Source organism: Protopterus annectens, chromosome 11.part0, assembly GCF_019279795.1.
Source record: "Protopterus annectens isolate FY-2018-M chromosome 11.part0, PAN1.0, whole genome shotgun sequence".
Taxonomy (NCBI): domain Eukaryota; kingdom Metazoa; phylum Chordata; order Ceratodontiformes; family Protopteridae; genus Protopterus; species Protopterus annectens.
Window position 1 is genome coordinate 424099072 of NC_056745.1, and position 20720 is coordinate 424119791.

Consider the following 20720-nt stretch of genomic DNA (forward strand, 5'->3'; position numbering starts at 1 on the left):
CCAATATGCTGATGACTCTACACTTATCTCTATCTCAAACAATACGACCGAGCTCCATACCCTAACCCAAAATGCCTTTCTATCCACTGAAAAATGGCTGCCTGATAATTTACTCATCCTCAACCCCAAAAAGACCGAACTCTTACTCTTCTTCCCCGATCGCTTACTAACCATAAATCTACCTTTGCTATTAAATCTTCTGGCAACACAATTATCCAACCCGATACCCAGGCAAAACTTCTTGGAGTCATAATTGGTGATGAACTGAAATTGAACCTGCACTTACTCCAATGTATAAAAAAACACACCAGAAATTGGGCCTACTGTATCGTAATAAAAATTTCTAACCCACAATGCTAGACTCACACTGGCACAAGCATTCCCCCTTCCCTCCCTCCTATATGCTGCCCCAGTACTCACCAACATTCAAACTACAACCCCGAACAAACTCCAGCAAATATACCACAACACAGCTAAATTTATCACAAACTCTCTTTACAATGCTCATCACTATACTGGTTTAAACTCTCTCCAATGGCTTGAGCCCCCCCCAAAAAAACTCCTACTATCTAAATTTCAAATGCTGCACAACATCTTTTACAAACCTTCATCCTGTCCATCTCTTTCATATTTTATGTCTACCTATACTCCACGTTGGACCCTCCACACCTTTAACCAGCAACTATTTGACATCTGCCAACGTAAGAAAACAGTTGGCAAACTACTATATAAATATTCTGTTGCCCTTGCTTGCAACAAACTTCCATTAAACATACATTCCATCACCCAATCACTACACTTTAAAAATGAACTAAAGCACCATATGCTCAACTCCAAGACTTGTCCCTGCCACGACCCAACATAATCACCTCTCACTCTCCTTAAATCACTAATTACGTATTTTTTCTCACCCATCTCATTTCCCACAATTCCATGTATGACAGCCAATGCCAACTGCTTTTCACCTAATTAAGATGCATAATTTTCTCATGTAAATACATGATTGCTTTTGTATAAATATTGTGTTTTGTCTTATGTAAGCTCTCTATTTTGTTTTTACTCACACTGTATAAACAGATTTGTTATTTTGATCTTTGTACTCTCGCTCTCATATATGTATGTGCTTAATTTTTTTTTTTTTACTGCAGTATTGTTTTCATGTAATTATTTTTCTTTGTTGGAGCTTTTTTCCTCGGGTCTTCACTGAAAATGGGCCCTGAGCCCAGTTGGACCAACCCTGTTAACAAATGTCAATAAATAAAATAAATAAAAAAATGTACATCTCTGTACATAATACTAGGTGATGGAAGTGCCCAAAAATAAATGCCTACAGTACATCTCTAGCTCACTCTCCTGAACTGCTACCTCCCACTGTCACAGCAGATCAGGGTGACAGTCTTTCAGGTCATCATCATAATGATGATGACATTTATTTTATTTTATTTTACATTTGTTGACCGGGATAGTCCGACTGGATAACATGTCCATTTTCAGCGGAGGCCCGGGGAGAAAAGCTCCAGAGAAAAAAAATGCTACCCAGTTTGGGTAATACCAGTGGGATTACTCAGTATCTGTCCCAGTTCATATCAGACACACACCTTCTTCAAAGGGACGTTATCTGGTCTGGTAGGCACTACTTGAAGTCTTTGTTTAGGAAGAATAAGAGAATCTTGGTGTCTCAGGCACATTATGCAGGACTTCTGCTTTTGCACATATGCTGGAACTGCATTGACAATTCAGTTGATCCAGTCGAGGATAAACATGTTAAACCCATGCACAGTGACACATATTTGTGAATCACGGGTCATGCCATACAGCACTACACTAAGGTGTTATATATGTACCCATGTCATATACACAACCATACAGGTCACACACTCCATGCTCATCATGACATGCATGGCTCCTTCAGACATGTATGGGTAGCACACAGCACACAGGTAGTTATCTACAGACAATAACACTATCTGGACTCACCATCATAACTGCTGCTCTAACTGCTCCCTTTAAGTGCAATGTAATGCATTAGGACCATTCTGCTCAACATCCCTTACAAATATACAACAATGATACAGAGAAATTTACATAAAACCTCTGTATACATGAAGCTTTATAGCATTAGGGAAGGAGTCTTGCCTGCAAAGTAACTCAGCAACAACCACAAACTATGTGCCGGAAGTTAGGGAGAGTAAGGTTGATGTCATAGTGTATGGGTAACTGGACCCCTAGACACTGACATGGAATAGTACCATCTGCCTGTGGGAGGGTTTTCAAGCTGTGAACATAGGAATGCGTGGTGATTCATTACGGGGGGAGCTGTAGTCATACTCATGTGCATCTCACTTTGTAGAATACACATCCACAGACTGACATGTTTTGCCATCAGGTGTAAAGGTACTGGCATGGCCACCCAAGGGAGACATCACTTTGAAAAGTTCACTAGTCAGGAGAATCAAGTGTTACTGCAGGCCTTCAGCATACACACCATGTACTTTCTGGGCAATGTGCCTGTGAGCAAGCATTACTTCTAAATGCCATAAAAACTAAACTACTTATTTGCTCCACCAAACCAACCCCACAAGTCTTTAAAATTTATGCCCACGATAAAACGGAAATTCAGGATGTTCATTCTGCAAAACTACTTGGTATAACAATAGACGATAAACTCGCCTATGACCAATACATTCTTAATGCTATAAAAAGAACTCACTTTAAACCAGGTAAACTATACAGGCATCAAAGGTACATGGATGGACCCACAAAAATCAAGCTGACCAAGTCTATACTACTTCCCTCCCTCTTTTACGGTACTCTCATCTTCACAAACCTTCACTCCTCCCTTTTTAATAAACTACAATGCTGCTACTACAAAACTGGCCTCTAGCTTGCAATACTGTACCCATCATTGCCAAGCTATCAAAATGCTTAATTGCTATGAATTCTCCCAATACCTCAGTTACACCCAACTAACTCTGGCTCACAAGCTAGTATATAACCCAGAGAACTGCCTTGCTGTGCTGTCACCCCTTCAACCCTATACATCCTCTAGAAATCTATGGTCCACAAATAACTTCTGATCATATTAAAACCAAAAGGACAAAGCCTATACTCCTATTCCATAGCTAAACTATGGAATGCTCTACCAACGTCTATTACTTTGTTAGATTCTCTTAATGCTTTTAAATCCTCACTAAAAAGCTACTACCTTAACAACCCCACATGTCCCTGCTCCTTTAATACCAGACCCCCATAAGCTTCTCCTTATTACTCCTCTAGCCAAAGCTATAACTAATCACTAATGACAGTCCACCTACTATTTCTCCCTAACTCATTCCCTGGTGAAAAAAATATAGTGAGTGGGTACTGGTGTATATCTCAGTTTTTTTAAGGCAATGCTCTTAAATTGAATTAAATATAATTTATTTTTTTTCTACAAGATGTCTTTACCTTCACCACTTTGTTAAATAGAAGGTGCTACAGTATTTGTAAAAAGGTTTGCTATGATGTGATAATTGTTGTCTATATTTTTATATTGTTTAAAGTCTTTCTGTCTAAAATTGTATAACTACCTATCTTCTGTAACCTGCTGTTATTTTACTCATTATGGTGCTTTTCTCCCTAGGCCTCCACTGAAAATGGGGTTTCTGACCCAGTGGACTTTCCCGGCCAACAAATGTCAATAAATAAATAAAAAATAAATTACCTTGATTAGATTTGGCAGGAACTGGTGCAGAATATGAATGCTGCGAGCAACCACAGTAACTCTCTACATTAGGAATGTTGTAGGATTACTGATATAATAGTCTGTGGAAAAGATATGGGACATTGTGATAGACAGGTCCACCAAGAAGCAGCTCACTGAGGTATCGTTTGATGGCCAGGGGAAATGATCTTTCATATCTAGAAGTGGCTTGGATGTGGAAGCCAAGTTGGTACCAAACAGCCATGTGTCAGTATATGAAGCACCAGGTAAATAATGTCCACATTACAGTACCCTACATCACACATCACACCATGAACAAAGTGAGAGCCCATGGCCCACCTGCATATCTGGTCTGCAAATACAGTAACCTCTATGACAAGGCATGTCTGTCAACTTTTTCTGCAGTGGTATTTTGTAGCAGTATGCATAAACATGTGAAAGCATGAATACACAACATCTGTATCACCCACACACATAACCACCATAGGGGACAGATGTGGGGTGGTGAAGCACCACTAAAATTCCAGGACTATCCCCCAAATGGGTACAGTACTCAGAATTTATCCGTAGATGTGCAGAACAGTAATCCAGACAAAGATGGGTGCTATCCACAGCATTCTGGAGATGGTGAGCATGCTTCATGAATTGTGAAAGGACATGCACCAAGTACACAGTGACCTGGAGTATAGGACATGAAGCACATACTGCCACTGAGGTCACTGGTGGCAAATGTTGCCCCCATAGGTGCATCCATGAAACACACTGAAACCACCACCTGGTCTCCCTCTGCAGACCATGCAAACTGTGGCCATGGGACGGTCCAGAAATGAGATGGTCAGACACCGACCATCCCAAGATGGCATTTGTGTTATATGCAGATACAAAGCCTGCCATCCCCAATCATGGGTATTACCTAGGTCATGGGTGGTGCCATACCTCAAGCTCAACAAATATGACATCCTGTGAAGGTGCATGTGCATGGGTCTGTCTTTCTGACCTTTCCTTGCTATGGATGATATCTACTCTTGATGCTGCATGCCAACACAATGAACTCCAGCAGTGTTCATTCTGTGGAAAGACACCCCAAACAGCGGAGTTTGTGATTACCTGTCCCTCCACAACATGTTGAGTATGTGGCTACCCTTTTCACCTCTTATAACCCTGCCCCATATTATAATGTTTAGGTCACCCATCACTGTATCCCTCTCACCTATTCAAGTGACTCTACCATGCATTATGGATAAAATGATGTTTGATGTACAACTTGGCCTGTCTGTGCAATGCCCTGCATAGGGTGGGTCTGATAATACATTCATTACTTTATTTTTTAACATTTTGTTGACTGGTTTAATCACACTAGACCAATGGCCTCTTTTCAGAAGAAACCCAAGGTGGTATTCATACTAACTAGGAAAATTTGTCCAGGGAACTGAGGAACTTCCTTACTGTTTTCAGTAAATACTGTGAGATCCTTCACATCCACTTGAGCTACAACCAACTCAGGCCTAGGAGGCCTCAGTTTAGCATCTCATCCAAAGTATGGTATATAGTACATACTGTATTGTCCATGTTGTGGTCTGTACTTAGACACTAGCTCTTTGCCAGTGCTTCTATGTATTATGCCTGTCTCTGCTTTGTCTATGGTACTGCTGCTGCATGTTTCTCCCTTGACTCTCCACCCTGACTTTCTGTTGTTGCTGTATTCTGTATGGCAGACTCTGCCATGATATTCACCTTCTGCACCATATTTTTGTACACTAACATGTTGTGCAGCATGGCACAAGCAATAAATATTTTCTGCACATGTCTGGACTATACTGTCTATTCTGAGGTATTTAGACATCAGAAGAATCTATTTAGCAGTCCGAATACCCCGCACAATGCTTCACATTTTTTGCACTGGCTGCATTATAAGCTATTTCCTGCATGATCTGGGAGTTATGTAACAGAGTCATCAACCAGGGTACTAGGGCATATTGCCTGAAATGCACAAGTAACAGCATATTCTCCGTGGTCTGCTCACTAGAAGGCTTCATACCAAGACAACAGGAAATGGAAGTTTAATAAAGTTTGTCTCTACAGTTTTGGTCAATTTAATATTTTATAATTTTGCAATTGTGGCAGAGCTGAGGGCTCAGTGGGAAGAAAGAACTAAATAATATGGTGATATAACATGGCATATGCCTAGGTATCAATGTACACGAGTTCATCAAAAATTCAAGATAAAGCATTTGAACAAGAAGAGGTGGAATGGATGAGACTAGGAATTTTCTGATGGAAAAGAAAAGGAAGTTAGATGAACATATACCTAATATAGAAGGGTGGCTTAAACTATTTCACCAATTACAAGGACAATGCCTCCTCTCTGATCAAAAGTAGTAACTTTTAATATGCTCTAAGATGTACATGTTAGTAGGGGCATTCTAGGAATTAAATGGCAAGGAAATATGGAAGCCCTTTGGAATAAAGGATGTCATGTTAAAACTGTTGAGGTATTTTGATATTCACTGAATCTGAGGCTCTAAAGAAAGAAAAGCAAGGATGAACCACTTGGAGAGATTTTGGGAACATATAGAGGGTATGCATGGAGCCATCCAACAAGGTTTCTGGGAAAAGATATGGGAGATTGCTTTGAGGATCATGTAATGGCCATATAACTGGATTCAACATATGAGGATTTTACACCAATGGTATACAGCCCTCAATAAAATGGGATGGCACAGCAGAACATCTGGTTCTTAATGACGGTGTGGCTGGATCATGCAGGGATGATTCATATGTTTTGGGAGTGTACAAAAGCTAAGTATGGATGCAGACTGGCTAGTAAGGGTTGGAATAAGATTTTCAGTAAAGTGTCTATATGGACTTGGGAGTCATTAGGACTAGGAGGAGTGGAGAAAGATACTGGCTGGAGAAAGGAGGAACTGACTATGACGTTAATACTTTCCTATGCATCCAAAATAGTGATTGCAAGAGAATGGAAAACCTCATATCAGGTACAGATGGGAAAAATACATATTGATTATTTGAAGTTAATGTAAAGAGTTGAACATTATTATAAAATCCATCCTGGAACTTGAATAGATTCCAGGATTCATAAGAAATAATGTTGTTTTGTGTATTTCTTCACAATATTAGATGTCTCAACAAGTTTGCTAATATCTTGGTCACATGTAAATATGTATACAGTTATCTATAAATGTTAGAAGAGTAGTATTATGGTATTGTTATATGATATAATACGTTAAAGATGGTTTTCGATGGTTCTTGTTTTCTTTCAACAAAATATTTCAATAAAAATTATTTTGAAAAATTTGTTTTTGAATACACTATAAATAATGCTCTGGGAATTACAGACCACCTAGCAGTTCAGGGAGTGTGAACCCCTAGTATTCTCCAGGCCTTCTGAACCTGGTGATCCTTGACAGCAACATGGGTGTAATCTATGTCTCCCAGAACTTCAAGGAAAGAGGCAATGTTATAAAAAGCCTGCATACTGTTGGTTGTCTTCTCTGATGTCCTAGGGAACCAGATATACTCCTCTGCATGATGTAAGAAAATGTTGAGGAAATGAAAGTTATGTACTTACCATAATGCCAGATCCATGCTGTCTTGCTTTCTTCAAGTTCATCCTGGGGTTATCGGATCCAGCCACGGCACTTTTACAGAAGCCTGGATCCAAGGCAGAAGTAAAATGGACCATGCCCATGAACATCCGGAATTTTGTCTGTTTCATAAATTAATTGAGGTGGCTTAGGTCCAAGATTATCCTTAGGTACCCTGTTTTCTTTGGAACTAAAAAAGAACTTGGAATATACTTTGGATCCTGCTTCATCTGGGGGACCTGCTGGATGACTGTTTTCTAGCAACTTTCTTACTTCTGCTACTATGGATTCCATCTGACATTGGAGGCCATGTCAGGAATTCTCTTCTTTTTCCTGCAGAAGGAAAATAAAGAGAAGAATGCAGCCTCTAGAGATTATCATATGCACCCATGAATTTTGTGTGATTTCCTGCCAGGCCAGTGGGTGCAGGGATAAGTGCCCCCTGATTGCCTCTAAAGTGTAGCAGTCAGGCAACCATTCAGGAGTGCTACTAGGGTTTCTCAGTGAAAGGACCACAAAACCCCTGATTCTGTGGTCCACCCCTGCCTCTGGGAAAATGTCCATTAACATTACCCTCCCTCTGCCCTGGGGGTATGTCTACAGGAATGGCTTGATTGAACCCCTGGGACTGTAGAAACCACAACTTTCCCCTCTTTTTGGTTCTCAGAAAAAGGTCCTTTGTGGGGAATAAAATGGATTCCATCCACAGACAGAGTTTTGCTTTCCTGCTTGCTCCTGGTGAGCGTTGTCTTTATTTGGTTCAGAGTTGAACATCAAAAAAGGCATTAAAGAAGGATGTTTTGAAGCCTTCTGTGAAGTCACACAGGTGCATCCAGGTAAGTCAACAGATAGTGATGCTAGTGCCTGCCACCCTGGATGTACCATCAGCTGCTTTGGAGAGCAGACGCATGAATGTGTTAGGCAATACATAGAAGGGTAGACAACTGGGATTCTACTGACTTCTGGATGTCTACAGATAAGTTACCAGAGATGGACTTGGTAAGCTCCTTTGTCAAGTCCCTCTGAAAATGTGTCACATAAGCAAGATAATTCAGTGCTCTAAGTGCATAAGTCGCTGAAGTATGCCCATTTCTCAAATCTATCCAAAACCCTAGACTCCGTTATGGGGATGGACAGCTGTGCTCTCTTCACAGAACTCCTTCTTCATGGCTGCCACAACAACCATAGCATTTACCGAGGGACCCTTGATCCAGTGTGTCCTAGTTCTGGAGGCTACTAAGATCCTATCTGATTACATGGTACTGGCTCTACCATGTCAGGATCCTTCCATGCTTGCTGAGAAAGGAGGTCTGTATGTTCTGTCTGTCTGTCTGTATTTAACTTTCTTAACCATTCTGTGTAATAATTTATGAAATTTACCATCAATTCATTAAAATTTAAATTACAATAAATAAACACTTTGTTATAAAAGACTAAAATGTATATAAAATATGCTTTAAAAATATATAAAATATACTTTTAAAAAATTATTTGTGTGTGTTTGAATTTCTTTTAACAAGCCATTGTAGGCGAACTGTGACACCTTCAGTCCACAAAAAATATTTACGTCTACCATCAAACAACTCATCAACTAAAAGACATGTTAACAGACTTAGCCAACAGTAAACACACTATTACAAAGAACAAATAAAACTATCAAAAGGGGAACAGTTATACCGGGAAATATGACAAAAAATGCGGGAAAAAACACCCTATACCAAAGGAATAAAATATTATATAGTGATGTTGTGTAATATCCACGGTGGTACAGCGGTAGCATTGTTACCTCACAGCAAGAGGTTCTCCTGTTCGATTCTCAGCTGGAGTGCCTTCTGTGTGGAGTCTGCATGTCCTCCCCGCGGTCGAGTGGCCTCCAAAAGACATGTGTGAATGGGAGTGCCTTCGCTGAAGGTTGGGTGTCAGGCTGGCAACTCGCCACCATAAAAATCGACTGCCAATCATTAGCGGACCGGAGTTCCGCTGTGGAGACCCCTAACCAGGAAAAGACAAACAAACAGTGATGTTGTGTAATGTGCTACGCAAACATGAATTCCAGACTGTTTGACTATATTAAAGAAAACTTGCTATTCTTTCCATATTTGAAGTGGTGGAACTTAATCCCTGTGTTTCCCCTGAGAAAGGGCCTCTGACTCAGTGTGACAAATCCAGTAAACAAAATGAAATAAACAATGGAACAGGAAGCAAACACATCTGCAGCTACAGACAGCTATGGCACATATATGAAGTGTAAATAAGCACTATACAGTTTTTTTTACATTTATTTACCTTCTTTGCGATTCTATCAATTTCACTGCTCAAACCACGAACATCAGCAGTTTCTTTTAGCAGCACTGAATACTTTTCTTCTACATCTGCAAACTTAGTTGACTGCTGTAGTACCAGCCTGTGAAAATTCAGAGAATAAACACTGACAGATTTTTCACAATACATTGAAAAAGAAATACATCAGTACAACAACTACAGTCACAATTCAGTCTATTCATGACCTTCTAACCATGTGATTGTAAGGTAGAGGAGTTTGCCTAACAGCACAAAACAATGCATTTTCAAAGCCAAGGAAAAAATACCCAGACCAAGCCTCTCCATTTGTGTAATTTTTATAGACTTATTCGAGTAAACAGCTACATGTTAGTACTCTGGCTCTCTGGAACTGTAAATTAATGCTATCTAGCTATATTTATAGGTTTACATCTCTGCATTGCCTACATCTGTGATTGTATGAAAGTCCTTCACCAAATGCTTACTGCTGGACAGGGTCAGTATGTGCATTTTTCATATTCCCTGAGTCATTACATTAATATATTTTAGCTGGTAACATTTGATAACACACATTTTTTTTTACAATATCTGAATAGCACACTTTTTGTAATGTTGTCTAGTTATTTAGGCACCAAAACATCATAATAATGCATGACACTGACCTGATTTGGCTGAGGGAGCATTAGTTCTGAGACACTGGCTAGCAGAACTGTTGGTAGGTAATCTGGTGCCTTGAACAGTTCCCCAGTCTGGCGCCCCTTTACCTGTGCAGTGCCCCTTATTCTGGTCCACACTTCAAATCTAAGTTGAGGAGCAACAAATAAACATAGTTCTGCTCTGAAATTGTACCATACTGCGTACTACAAATGTGATACTGGCTTGCTGTAGTGGAGAATGCCAGACTGAATATAACTCAAGTTCATGTTCATATACACGAGTTACATGCAGTTCAGTATTTTTCATTATCATCGGATACTACCCCAGCCTTTGCATCTGCTGGATGGGGCACTGCCCACTTCACTTGCCTTAACTTCTCTCTCCTACCGTCTCACTATCTTGCATCATTTCCTTTATAGTTATCCAATTACTCATCTCTCCCTGCCAGCCAGTAAAGTCAAACTTTCTTTACCTCCCTCCAAGAATAAAAACACCTACACTCCACCAATACATATATTGTATTCTCTTGTAGCTTCCTTACCTTTACTCTTTTATTTAAATCATCATCATCACCATAGGAATCCAAAGAAGTCAGTTTCTAATGGAACTCATTGTAATTCTCTGTACATCAGCATGGATCACTTGGTATATATCATTGCTTATTCTCAAACAGTGAATTCCTAGAAACCTATCTATCCTTTGGTAATCATCTCCTGTACATTCACAAATCCATCCCACTCATTCACTCTACCCTAATGCTATTCTCCTACATCCTTATTTGTAAGTCCAAATAAACAAGCCACTATAACTTTCACAAGTTGTCCCCATCTACTATAATTAACAAATGAACAGTGAAAAGAAGTTTATATTTCCAAAATTCTGAATAAAAATCAATATCCATATTTTATTTTTAATTCTAAAAAAAACACAGAACCCAATCCTGGCCTATCTGGTCACCCTCTTGAGCTCCCCTCAGAAAAAAACTTTTCTGTCATACATTAACTCCAGGACACTAATCACTCATAAAAAATAAGCTAGAACCACTAGACAGCTTTCTTGAGACCCACCACCCAGACATTCTAGGTATCACCGAATCCTGGATAAAAGGTGAAACTTGTAAATTAAAAAAACATTCACTTGTTACAGATGTGTATCTAATGCTCAGTCTAGCAGACAAACTGGGAGGGGGGACCTTATTACTTCACAAAAACTTATTACTAATAAACATAGTAGCTCAAGCTAACTCTACAACTGACCACAATCCAAACTGGCTTACTACACATATTTCATCAACCTCCATACACTCAACTCACTTAGTCATTGCCTGCCTTCCTCTGAGTGGCACCCCGACAAACTGAAACAGCTGATGGTAGTCATTTAAAAGGTTAGGACCCTATTGGTGAGTCCCGTAATGGGAGAATGGCCAAAACTATAGACCTACATATACTTGCCATTTCTCAGAAAATTCCCTTTTCTTTGAAGTATGGTGAACTTGTAGCTGGTATATATCAGTTTGGAGGGGTGACGGGGTTTACTGTTAGCATCAGGGGTTCAGGGAGGCTTGCCCCATGTGAAAAAACAAAATAAATTTAAAGGAGAAGAGCAGTGTTAGATAATCACTCTTTTCCTGCATTTTTCAGTCTTTTTTTTTGACATGTTGGGGCCTGGTATCTTAAATTTTGACATTTTATTAGGGCCACCAGCTGATGCTCCAATTACTACAGACTTCAAATTATAAAAAAAATTATCATCTTAGAAGACTTTAAAATAAACCTTCTAGGTCCCCACAGACATGAAAGCTATGATTTCTTTATAAACCAAAACCTTTCACAAATAATACGTTTCCCAAGAAGGCCAAACGTCAAAACAAACACCCACTATCCACTTTACTTCATTCATACAAACTCCACAAGCAATGCTGCTAATGCTAATTAAGCAGTGCCGGTGTTTTAACAGGTAGTACATTTGCCTTTGGTGTTGGAAAAACAGAAAGCTATAAGTTTTATTCCCATACCAGCTGTTTGAATTCATTTTACAACAGCAATGCAACTTCAGTGGTGTGCTGCAGTCTTGAGTGTGCTGTCCTTCAGATGAGATGTAAAACCAAAATTCCATCTGTTGAGATGGTGGTAGCACATCAAAAGACAACAGTAAGCTCCTCACTATCCTGGCCAAATTTTCCCTAGTATGAAGTAATCTCAGGTTTCCTCTGAAAACACACCACTGGCCTAGTGGGATAACTTGGTTGACAAAGTATAAATAAATAAAAATCCTTACTCTCTCCCTTATTTATCAAACATGTACAACTTTCTCCTTCTATATTAAAAATAAAAAAAATCCATAAAATCTCATCACCTTCTGACCAAAATATAGCTGCATTTAAAAAAGAACTAGCCACCATCAACTAGTCCCCTTCCCCTAACACCAATAACACCTCACAGGCTGCTAAACATCTGACAGTAAAACTGGTGTGCCCTAGGAAAACACTTTATTATCATCTCCATGTATTACAAAAATTAGGCCAAACTTCGGATTGCCAAAGTACTAAAATTCCCAAAATTAACTGGAGATGTGGTCTGGCAGAAATGAAAATATTCTACCAGTACTCAATAAAAGACAAATGCATTAACCTGAGAAACCTAACAAAATGCTATTAAACTTTCCATCTACATTCACACAACAAAACCCCCTCAAAAACCAGGGAAATTGATCAATAAAATAACTAGACAGACCTCAAATAATAAAAAAGTAGAGGAAGGCATCAACGGACTTTCTAAAAAGCCTGTGCCTGTGGCATATAACGGTAAAGCTGTGATGTCAGCCCAGGTGACCCAAGTTCTGGGCACTTGATAGAGTAGACAGCAAGGATGAATGCACCTATCCTACAGAGGTGTGGGCATGTGCTACGACACACTCTTGCAGTTGCTCCCAGTGGAGAATCAAGGGCTGTGGCTGAGTCACTGTGGTTGTGGGACAATACACACACAAGCCCACTGCATGTCCTCTCCTGAGATGGGAAGCATGCTTAAAGGAGATGGGACCTTAAGTATAAAACCACTCCTGGGCAGTAGTATAATGCCACAGCAGGACACCTTGATCTCCTCACCAGCATCGAACACAGGTCAGAGTTAGTCCCAAGGAGGCTAGTCAGGTTCAGTATACTCAATGAAAGAGGAGAGAACCTGAAAGCAGCTGATGATCAGTTCCAGGGAGAAAAAATGAATTGTAAATAAATTTTCACAATTACGCAGCACTTCTTCTCAACCCGACATAACTTCCTCTTCTCCTATCGAGTCACTCTCTTCACTCCCCCTAGCTTACTATTTTTCACCAATAACAAGCAAAGAAAAAAATGAGCAACTCAAACATCTGGTGACTCTCCACTTGGCTCTAATGGACCATATCTTTGGATTGTAAAACTATGCCATTATCACCAGGCCAATCCCTTATGCCACACCTATAATCTATTCCTGTTTGTCAACATAACGCCAGTTATATGGAAGCAAACCATAGTTATGCCTTTTCAAAAGTTCCCGAACACTCATACACCACTGACTTCACTCTAACTTCCATTCTGCCATCCCTCACAAAACATTTATAAAGGTTTGTTTACACTCACCTGCCTGCTTACAATGAGACATATAACAGGCTTTGCCCCTTGACAGCATGACAACAGGATAGAAAGAAGTAGAATAGCAGCACTGTATACCTTAAATGATGATATTTTCCTGAATTCTGACAAAGGTAATTAACAGCCTCAGTCTTCACACACTTTACAATGCCTTGAATCTAGTTGATCATAACCTGTTGCTTCAAGCTCTCACTGTTTTGGTAATAAATCTAAAAGCCCTTGACTGGTTCAAGAATTGTATTTCTAACATAACCTTTTATGTAAATTTAGGTATAAACCTGACATTCAGTTTTTCTCTCTTAAAAGGTGTGCACAAAGCATCCATTCTATCAATCACCACTTCAATGTCTTCATTAACAGGGTTCCCACTGAACTTCCACAACTACCATTCCATTCATCCTACATACAGATAATGTGGTTATTGACATACCCAGCCCCTGTCTCACCACAATTAAAAAGAGCCAGAAAATTACCAGTTCCCTACTTTCCAAATGGCTGCAGAAAATGCATCTGTTACTTGAGAAAAAAAAAAAAAGCGATTATTTATTTATTTATTTACATTTGTTGACTGGGATAGTCCGACTGGACGCAGGTCCATTTTCAGCGGAAACCTGGGGAGAAAAGCTCCACAATTAAAATATTACAGACATAGTTACAGATGTAGAATCCTAGCAATTAAAATATTACAAACATAATTACAGATGAAGAACATAGTATATTCAGTAGATAACTAGCATCTGTTCCATCCACAAAGTCATAGCAGATATTAACAATTGTTACAACAAGAAGTTACTGTCATATAATAAGTAGATGGGTATGGAAGTAACAGAGCTTGCTGTAATCAAAGGTAGTTTGCGGGGTGGAAGAGAGGTAGAGGGTAGATGGAGTGGGAGAAGTTAGAGGGGAGAGTTACAAGGGCATAGCCAGCATGTTTTTAGGTGCTTTTTAAGTAAAGCTTTGAAGTGGGTGCATGACGGTACAGAGTATATTGTGTGTGGGGGGGTGTTCCATAATTTGGCTGTAGCACTGGAGAATAGTGCTTGTCCAGCAGCGCTATTGGCTCTAGTAACCTGTAATTGATTTTTGTTGCTGGATCTTAGTGGTCTGGTGGTGAGATAGGGCTGGAGTAGATTCTGGAGGGATGGGACCTTTAGAGGATGGTTTACTAGTTTGTGGTCGAGTGTGAGTTGATACCATTGAAGGAGGTGAGGGAGTTCTAGCTAGCCCAGTTCAGTAAGTGAGAGACAGTGGTGACTGCGGTAGGATGCCCCGGTGGCGAATTTGGTGATTTTGTTGTAGCAGGTCTCGAGTATATTTAGATCGCATTGCCTTAAGTTGGTATATATTGCAGAGGCATAAAGTTGGGTGGAGATAAGGTGCGAATTGGTAACTGATATCCTTGCTGCTTTGGTGAGGAGTTGCTTATTTCTGTATAAGGCTCCTAGTTTTTTTGTGGACTTTTTTTATGCTCATGGATAAGTGAATGTCAAATTTGAGATTGTTGTCTATTTCAACTCCTAGTAATTTGGTGTGATCTGTTGGGTGGATAGTGGTGTTGTGTTTTGCTGTGATGTTAAAGTGAGAGTTGCTCTGAGTATGTTTGGTGGGTTGGAAGATGAGGAGTTTAGTTTTGTTTAGCTATGATATTCAGAACCCACCAAAAGCTCTTAACAGTACCTCGTGAATGGCACATCCTATGTAATTACCATAATAAACTAGAGACTATAAGCTACATCTAGTATTTAGCGATATGCCTTGACCAACATTTATGTTTTTAAATCACGTTGCTGTAACAGATCCAAAAATAATCAGAGTATTCTTCTGTTCAGCAAAGATTTCCCACTTTCTCTTCTCAAAAAGCAAATGTGCAACTGACAAAGGTATCCTCGTAATACAACTAGAAAGTGCCACTCCTATCATCATTACACCAGCAAAGAAGATTTTTTCAACACTGCAAGGCAATTAGCAACCATATTTCCAGGTTTATTTCCCTGTCCACAAAACAGAACACTGCTGCTTAATTCTAGCCTAAGCAAAATGACCATTTGTAAAACAAAAATCTATTTGTTATTAAGCTCCCTTGTTTTCAGACTGTTAAAACTGGAGTCTTTCCTCTTCAAGCTGTTTGACAAATACCCAGATCCTGAGTATCACGTTTCACTTTAGATTAAATCGCCCAAGACCCTCAATCCAAATGTCACAGACAGAACTACATACTTAAGTTTAGAGTATAATCTTTCATTACCTTAAAACTATAGGAAACTCTTTCCCCAATCCAAGAAGTATTCAGTTATGCAATGAATTTGAGCTTAAATGTTAAAAATCTGTCAAAAGAAATTAAGTGTACCTGCTCTCATACCCCAAACATTATAACCACTGCTTTCCCGCACAATCTGTCGTTTCTTTAAAATACATTATAGAAATGTATCATACAGAGGAACTACAGCAAGCTTTCCTTTAATATATAGCAGAACCCCTTTCTTCTCTTTTAAATAGTAGTTTTGTAAATCTTTTATACAGTTTTGCCTTAGATGTACTACTTTCAAGCACAATATAAGTTATGTCTCTCTCAAATGCATCACGTTACAGAAACTTTCAAATTTGAAGTGAAATACAAGCAGTATTCTGCTGGGCTGTTTTGCCTGTGGATGGCTTTGATCTACATTCTCTGACTGGCTGGCAAGTGAAGCCAATAAGAAACGGCATCATAGAGGGAAAAGAACCAATAAGTGAATGGTCTTAAGAGCCAACGAGAGACCAGTGCTGGTGTTCCCTATACTGGTAGTTTTTTTTTTTGCATCCCTGCTATACATTGAAAGGGGGTACCCCAGGGCACTTTGTTCAACTTTCTTTCTTCTATCTTTTTTTTTCATTTACAGATTCATAGGTACTAAGTAGGCAAGTGATATGTGCAGATCTTTTGAAGCCTAGCCCTGCACTCTCATGAATGTTTTAACCCCTGCAATTTAAGTATTAATAACCCAGAGCTGGACAGAACATTTCCATGTAACCCCCATCCATAAGAAAAAAATATTCTAAACTAGGGGTGAAGTTGTGGTTTCCATCCATTCATTCATCTGGATTACACTTGATTTGACAAAGGGAAGTACTCTGCTTTATGTGGAGAGGACGATAACTCCAAAGAAGTGGTATTTTCTTCGATACATATCTTTCTCAACAGCATGTTCTTATTTATGTTGCAGGACAGATTAAAATCCCTTGAGTGGGCATTTGCTCCAATACTGGAATTGTGAATGTACAGTAGATCAGAATGGACAGTATCTGTTAAGGGTCTTATGCGAGACAGAGATCACCTCTCAATAGCCTCTCTGATATAGAAGACAGACAAAACTTTGGGATGGTCAGTGTAGTTTTTATGATTTAAGTCCTTGATTTTCTTACTGAGAAAGCACTGTGGTCATTTAAGCTGAATTAAGCATTTGGTCAGGTACATACTGCATTATACTTAATGATTGGCCAGATAAGTGCTGAATGTAGTAGAATGATCACATTCCTGGACCCAGAAGCCATATACTCACTAATAAGCTGTGCAATGAAACAAGACTTTCCTACAATACATAGTGATCGAAGGACAGTTTCTTTTCAACATAGGTTCCCAGTTCCCTAACCACCGAGCCAATTTTCAGGGTTGTGTTGTGGGTGTCATAGCTACAGGGGGCATCCTGCTTTCCAAAGGAGACTATAAAACATGTTTTGACATTTAGTTTTAGTCCACGGTTATGACGACAGCTATTTCTCATGGAAAGGCCCACTTTGAGGACCTTGGTGTCCTCTGGAGAGTTTATGATGGCACCAAGTTTACAATCATCTGCAAACCCTGTCAGCCACAAACCCTTTACATTAGTTCTGACCTCCGAGAAGTAAATGCCAAAGAGGAATTGCCCAAAGACTGAACCCTGGGGTACACCATTAATGACAAGTCTTTTGGAGGAGGAAGAGACACCTACCTTAATTTTCTGGGTTCTATTTGTGAAATAATTTACTATCCAATGAGTTATGCAGGGATTAACTTTGAGCTGACAGAGTTTATCAACAATACCCGAGTTTGGGATGGATAATGCTGAGTGCGTTTGTGAGGTCTAGATGTGCAGTGTGTACTGACTTCCCTCATCCATTGCTTAAGTAACATTCTCAAAGAAGTCAACCAGGTTATGCAGGCAAGATCTGCCCTTTACAAAACTGAACTGGCTTGGATCAAGAATTTGTAGGTTACCCGTGTCCTTATTTATTAATTCCATAATACTACTCTCCACACTCTTACAGATGAGACTGGTCAGATTTATGGATCTATAATTATGTGGGTCCACTGATGCCCCACCTTTATGCAGAGGGATGGATATTTCTGTCATCCAGTAATACAACACAAAGCCTGTTTGGAAACTGATACTGAATAGCCTCTACAGTAGGGTTTGACAGGTCCTGGTTTAGGCTGGTCAGTAGGCCTGGTATGTTATCTGGCCCAACAGAAGCATTGTTCTTGGCCAGGAAAAGTACTCTGGGGACCTGTTCTTGGGAGATGAAGGTATGTGATCTAGGAATATAGGGAGCCACAAAGTGTGAAGGTAGAGCTAAATTTATCAGCTAGCAGACCGGCTATGTCCTCAGGGTCTGAGTGTGTGACTTGATATCCTTTACTATTAGCTCTGTGCAGTGCTAGGCTTGGTTTTGAGGTTTCAAACATATTTAAAGAAGGCTTTACTGTTGTCTTTTGTCTGGGTGGCTATTTTGACCTCATATCTAGCTTTGGTTGACTTGATAAGGGACCAGAATTATAGGTTCAAATGTGTTTAATAGGCTAATGACCATAATGGCCTTTTTAAGCCTAGCCATGCATCCCAAATCCCTTATAAGTTCTGGTATCCTCTGCTTCACATGGATGGGGAACCTGTTCCAGAGATGGAGTTGTCTCTGGGATACACACCTATTTCTCCAGCAGGTCCCATCTATAGCACAGGCAAGGTTTAAGTGTTTAGAAAGGGTGCTGTTTGTTTTGTGGATATGCAGGAGGTCCATCAGACTGGGGTTTGACAATGCCCTGTGTGCCAGGCATAGATCTCCCCTCAACAGCCTCTAGGAGAAAAAATAGAGGTATAGGGCCTTGAGGCGGTCTGCATAGGACATTTTATTTAACGCCCCGTATTCTTTTAGTGAGGAACTTCTGTGGATATTCCAGATGTTGCATATGCCTTGTTAAGGGGCATTGTACTCAATGATAGGTCTGATGAATGCTGAATACAGTGGAACAATGACTTCCTTGAGCCTAGATGTCATACTTTGTTTATAAGTTGCGCAACATAGAATGATTTCCTCAATACAGTAGACAACTGATGGTCAAAGGCTAGATTACTGTCTATGTGTGTCCCTAAGTCCCTGACTGCTTGGCCAACTATAAGGGGTGTAATGTCAATATGATAGTTCCCAGGGGGTGGATGACTTCCCAAAGGATACCATTATGCAATTCCTGGCATTTAATTTTAGTCCATGGCTCTGACACCAGTTGTCTGTGTCAGCCCTTCCTGGAGAACATTTGTGTTGGTGTGGGATTCAATGACAGCTCCTAGTTTGCAACCATCTGCAAATTTAGTCAGCAAGAGACCACTAACATTGGCCTTGACTTCAGAGAAGTAAATGCCAAAAAGAAGTGGTCCAAGGACTGATCCCTGAGGGATTCCACTTCTGGCTGGTCTCTTTGTAGACATGGACTCCCCGATTCTAACTTCCTGGGTCCTATCTGTGAGGCAGCTGGCTATCCACTGGGTGACATACGGGTTTTTACCTAACCTCTTGAGTTTGTCAACAATGCCTGAGTGGGTATTGTGTCAAATGCCTTGGCCAGGTCAAGGAATGTAGTGTGAACCATTTTGCCATCATCCATTGGATTGGTGACTTCTCAAAGACGTCCACCAGGTTGAGTAGGCATGACCTGCCTTTGATGAAACCAAACAGGGTTGGGGCCAGTGTCTGGAGGTTTACTATTTCATTATTGATCATTTCCAAGATAATTCTTTCTATGGCTTTGCATACAAGACTAGTAATACTTATGGATCTGTAGTTTCCAGGGTTGGTAGATGGCCCACCTTTGTGCAGACAGATGACACAGCTGTTCTCCATGCATGAGGCATGATGCCTGTTTGAAGGCCACAGTTAAATAGCAATTCCAGAAGGCCTGGCAGGTCATGTTTCATGCTATTTAGAAGGCATCCTGGGATACTGTCTGGGCCCACTGATGCAGTGTTCTTGGCCTTAGAGACAGCATTAAGGACATGTTCCCTGGTGATAGCAGGGGGAGTTATATTTGATGATATCTCCTGAGGGAAGGTTGAAGGGGATAGATGGGTAAAGTTGGAACTGAATTTATCAGCCAGTGAGTTTGCTAGATCTTCTGGCTCAGTAGAGGTGGCTCCATTTACAATGAGCTCTGCACATAAAGTGTGTATTGCCTTTCATATTGTAGATATAGCTAAAGAATGCCTTGTGGTGTCCTTGGCCTGGGAGGCCAAATTTACCTGAAATTTGCGTTTGGTAGACTTTATTTGTCCTCCGAGTTGTTTCTTTTAGTTTAATGAGAGTGCTTTTATCCTGCTGGCTGCTGCACCTCCTAATTTTTGCCATGATTTTCTTCCTTCTGTTATGAAGCCTGCTGATGTTGTGATTCCACTAGCGTGGCTTGTTTTTTAGTTTGTTTTTTACTTATTCCTGGTGGATACTGCTGCCTCTATGCAGCTATTAACATGCTTGTATAGGGTTTCTGTGAACAGTTCTGCATAGGCAGCAGTGTTCTCAGGGTTTATTGGGGCTTGAAATTTTGCCAGGTTATCACCTA

At 40.1% G+C, this 20720-nt stretch overlaps 1 protein-coding gene across 2 annotated transcripts in view; it reads right to left on the minus strand.

The window, feature by feature from the left end:
• Nucleotides 1-20720, minus strand: part of LOC122815431 (IKBKB interacting protein) — a 124960-nt gene that overhangs the window by 94714 nt on the left and 9526 nt on the right. For both annotated transcript variants that reach the window (XM_044087919.1, XM_044087918.1), the window contains exon 2: nucleotides 9595-9712. In XM_044087919.1, coding sequence (XP_043943854.1) covers nucleotides 9595-9712 — 118 coding nt within the window. The remainder of the gene's footprint in view (nucleotides 1-9594; nucleotides 9713-20720) is intronic.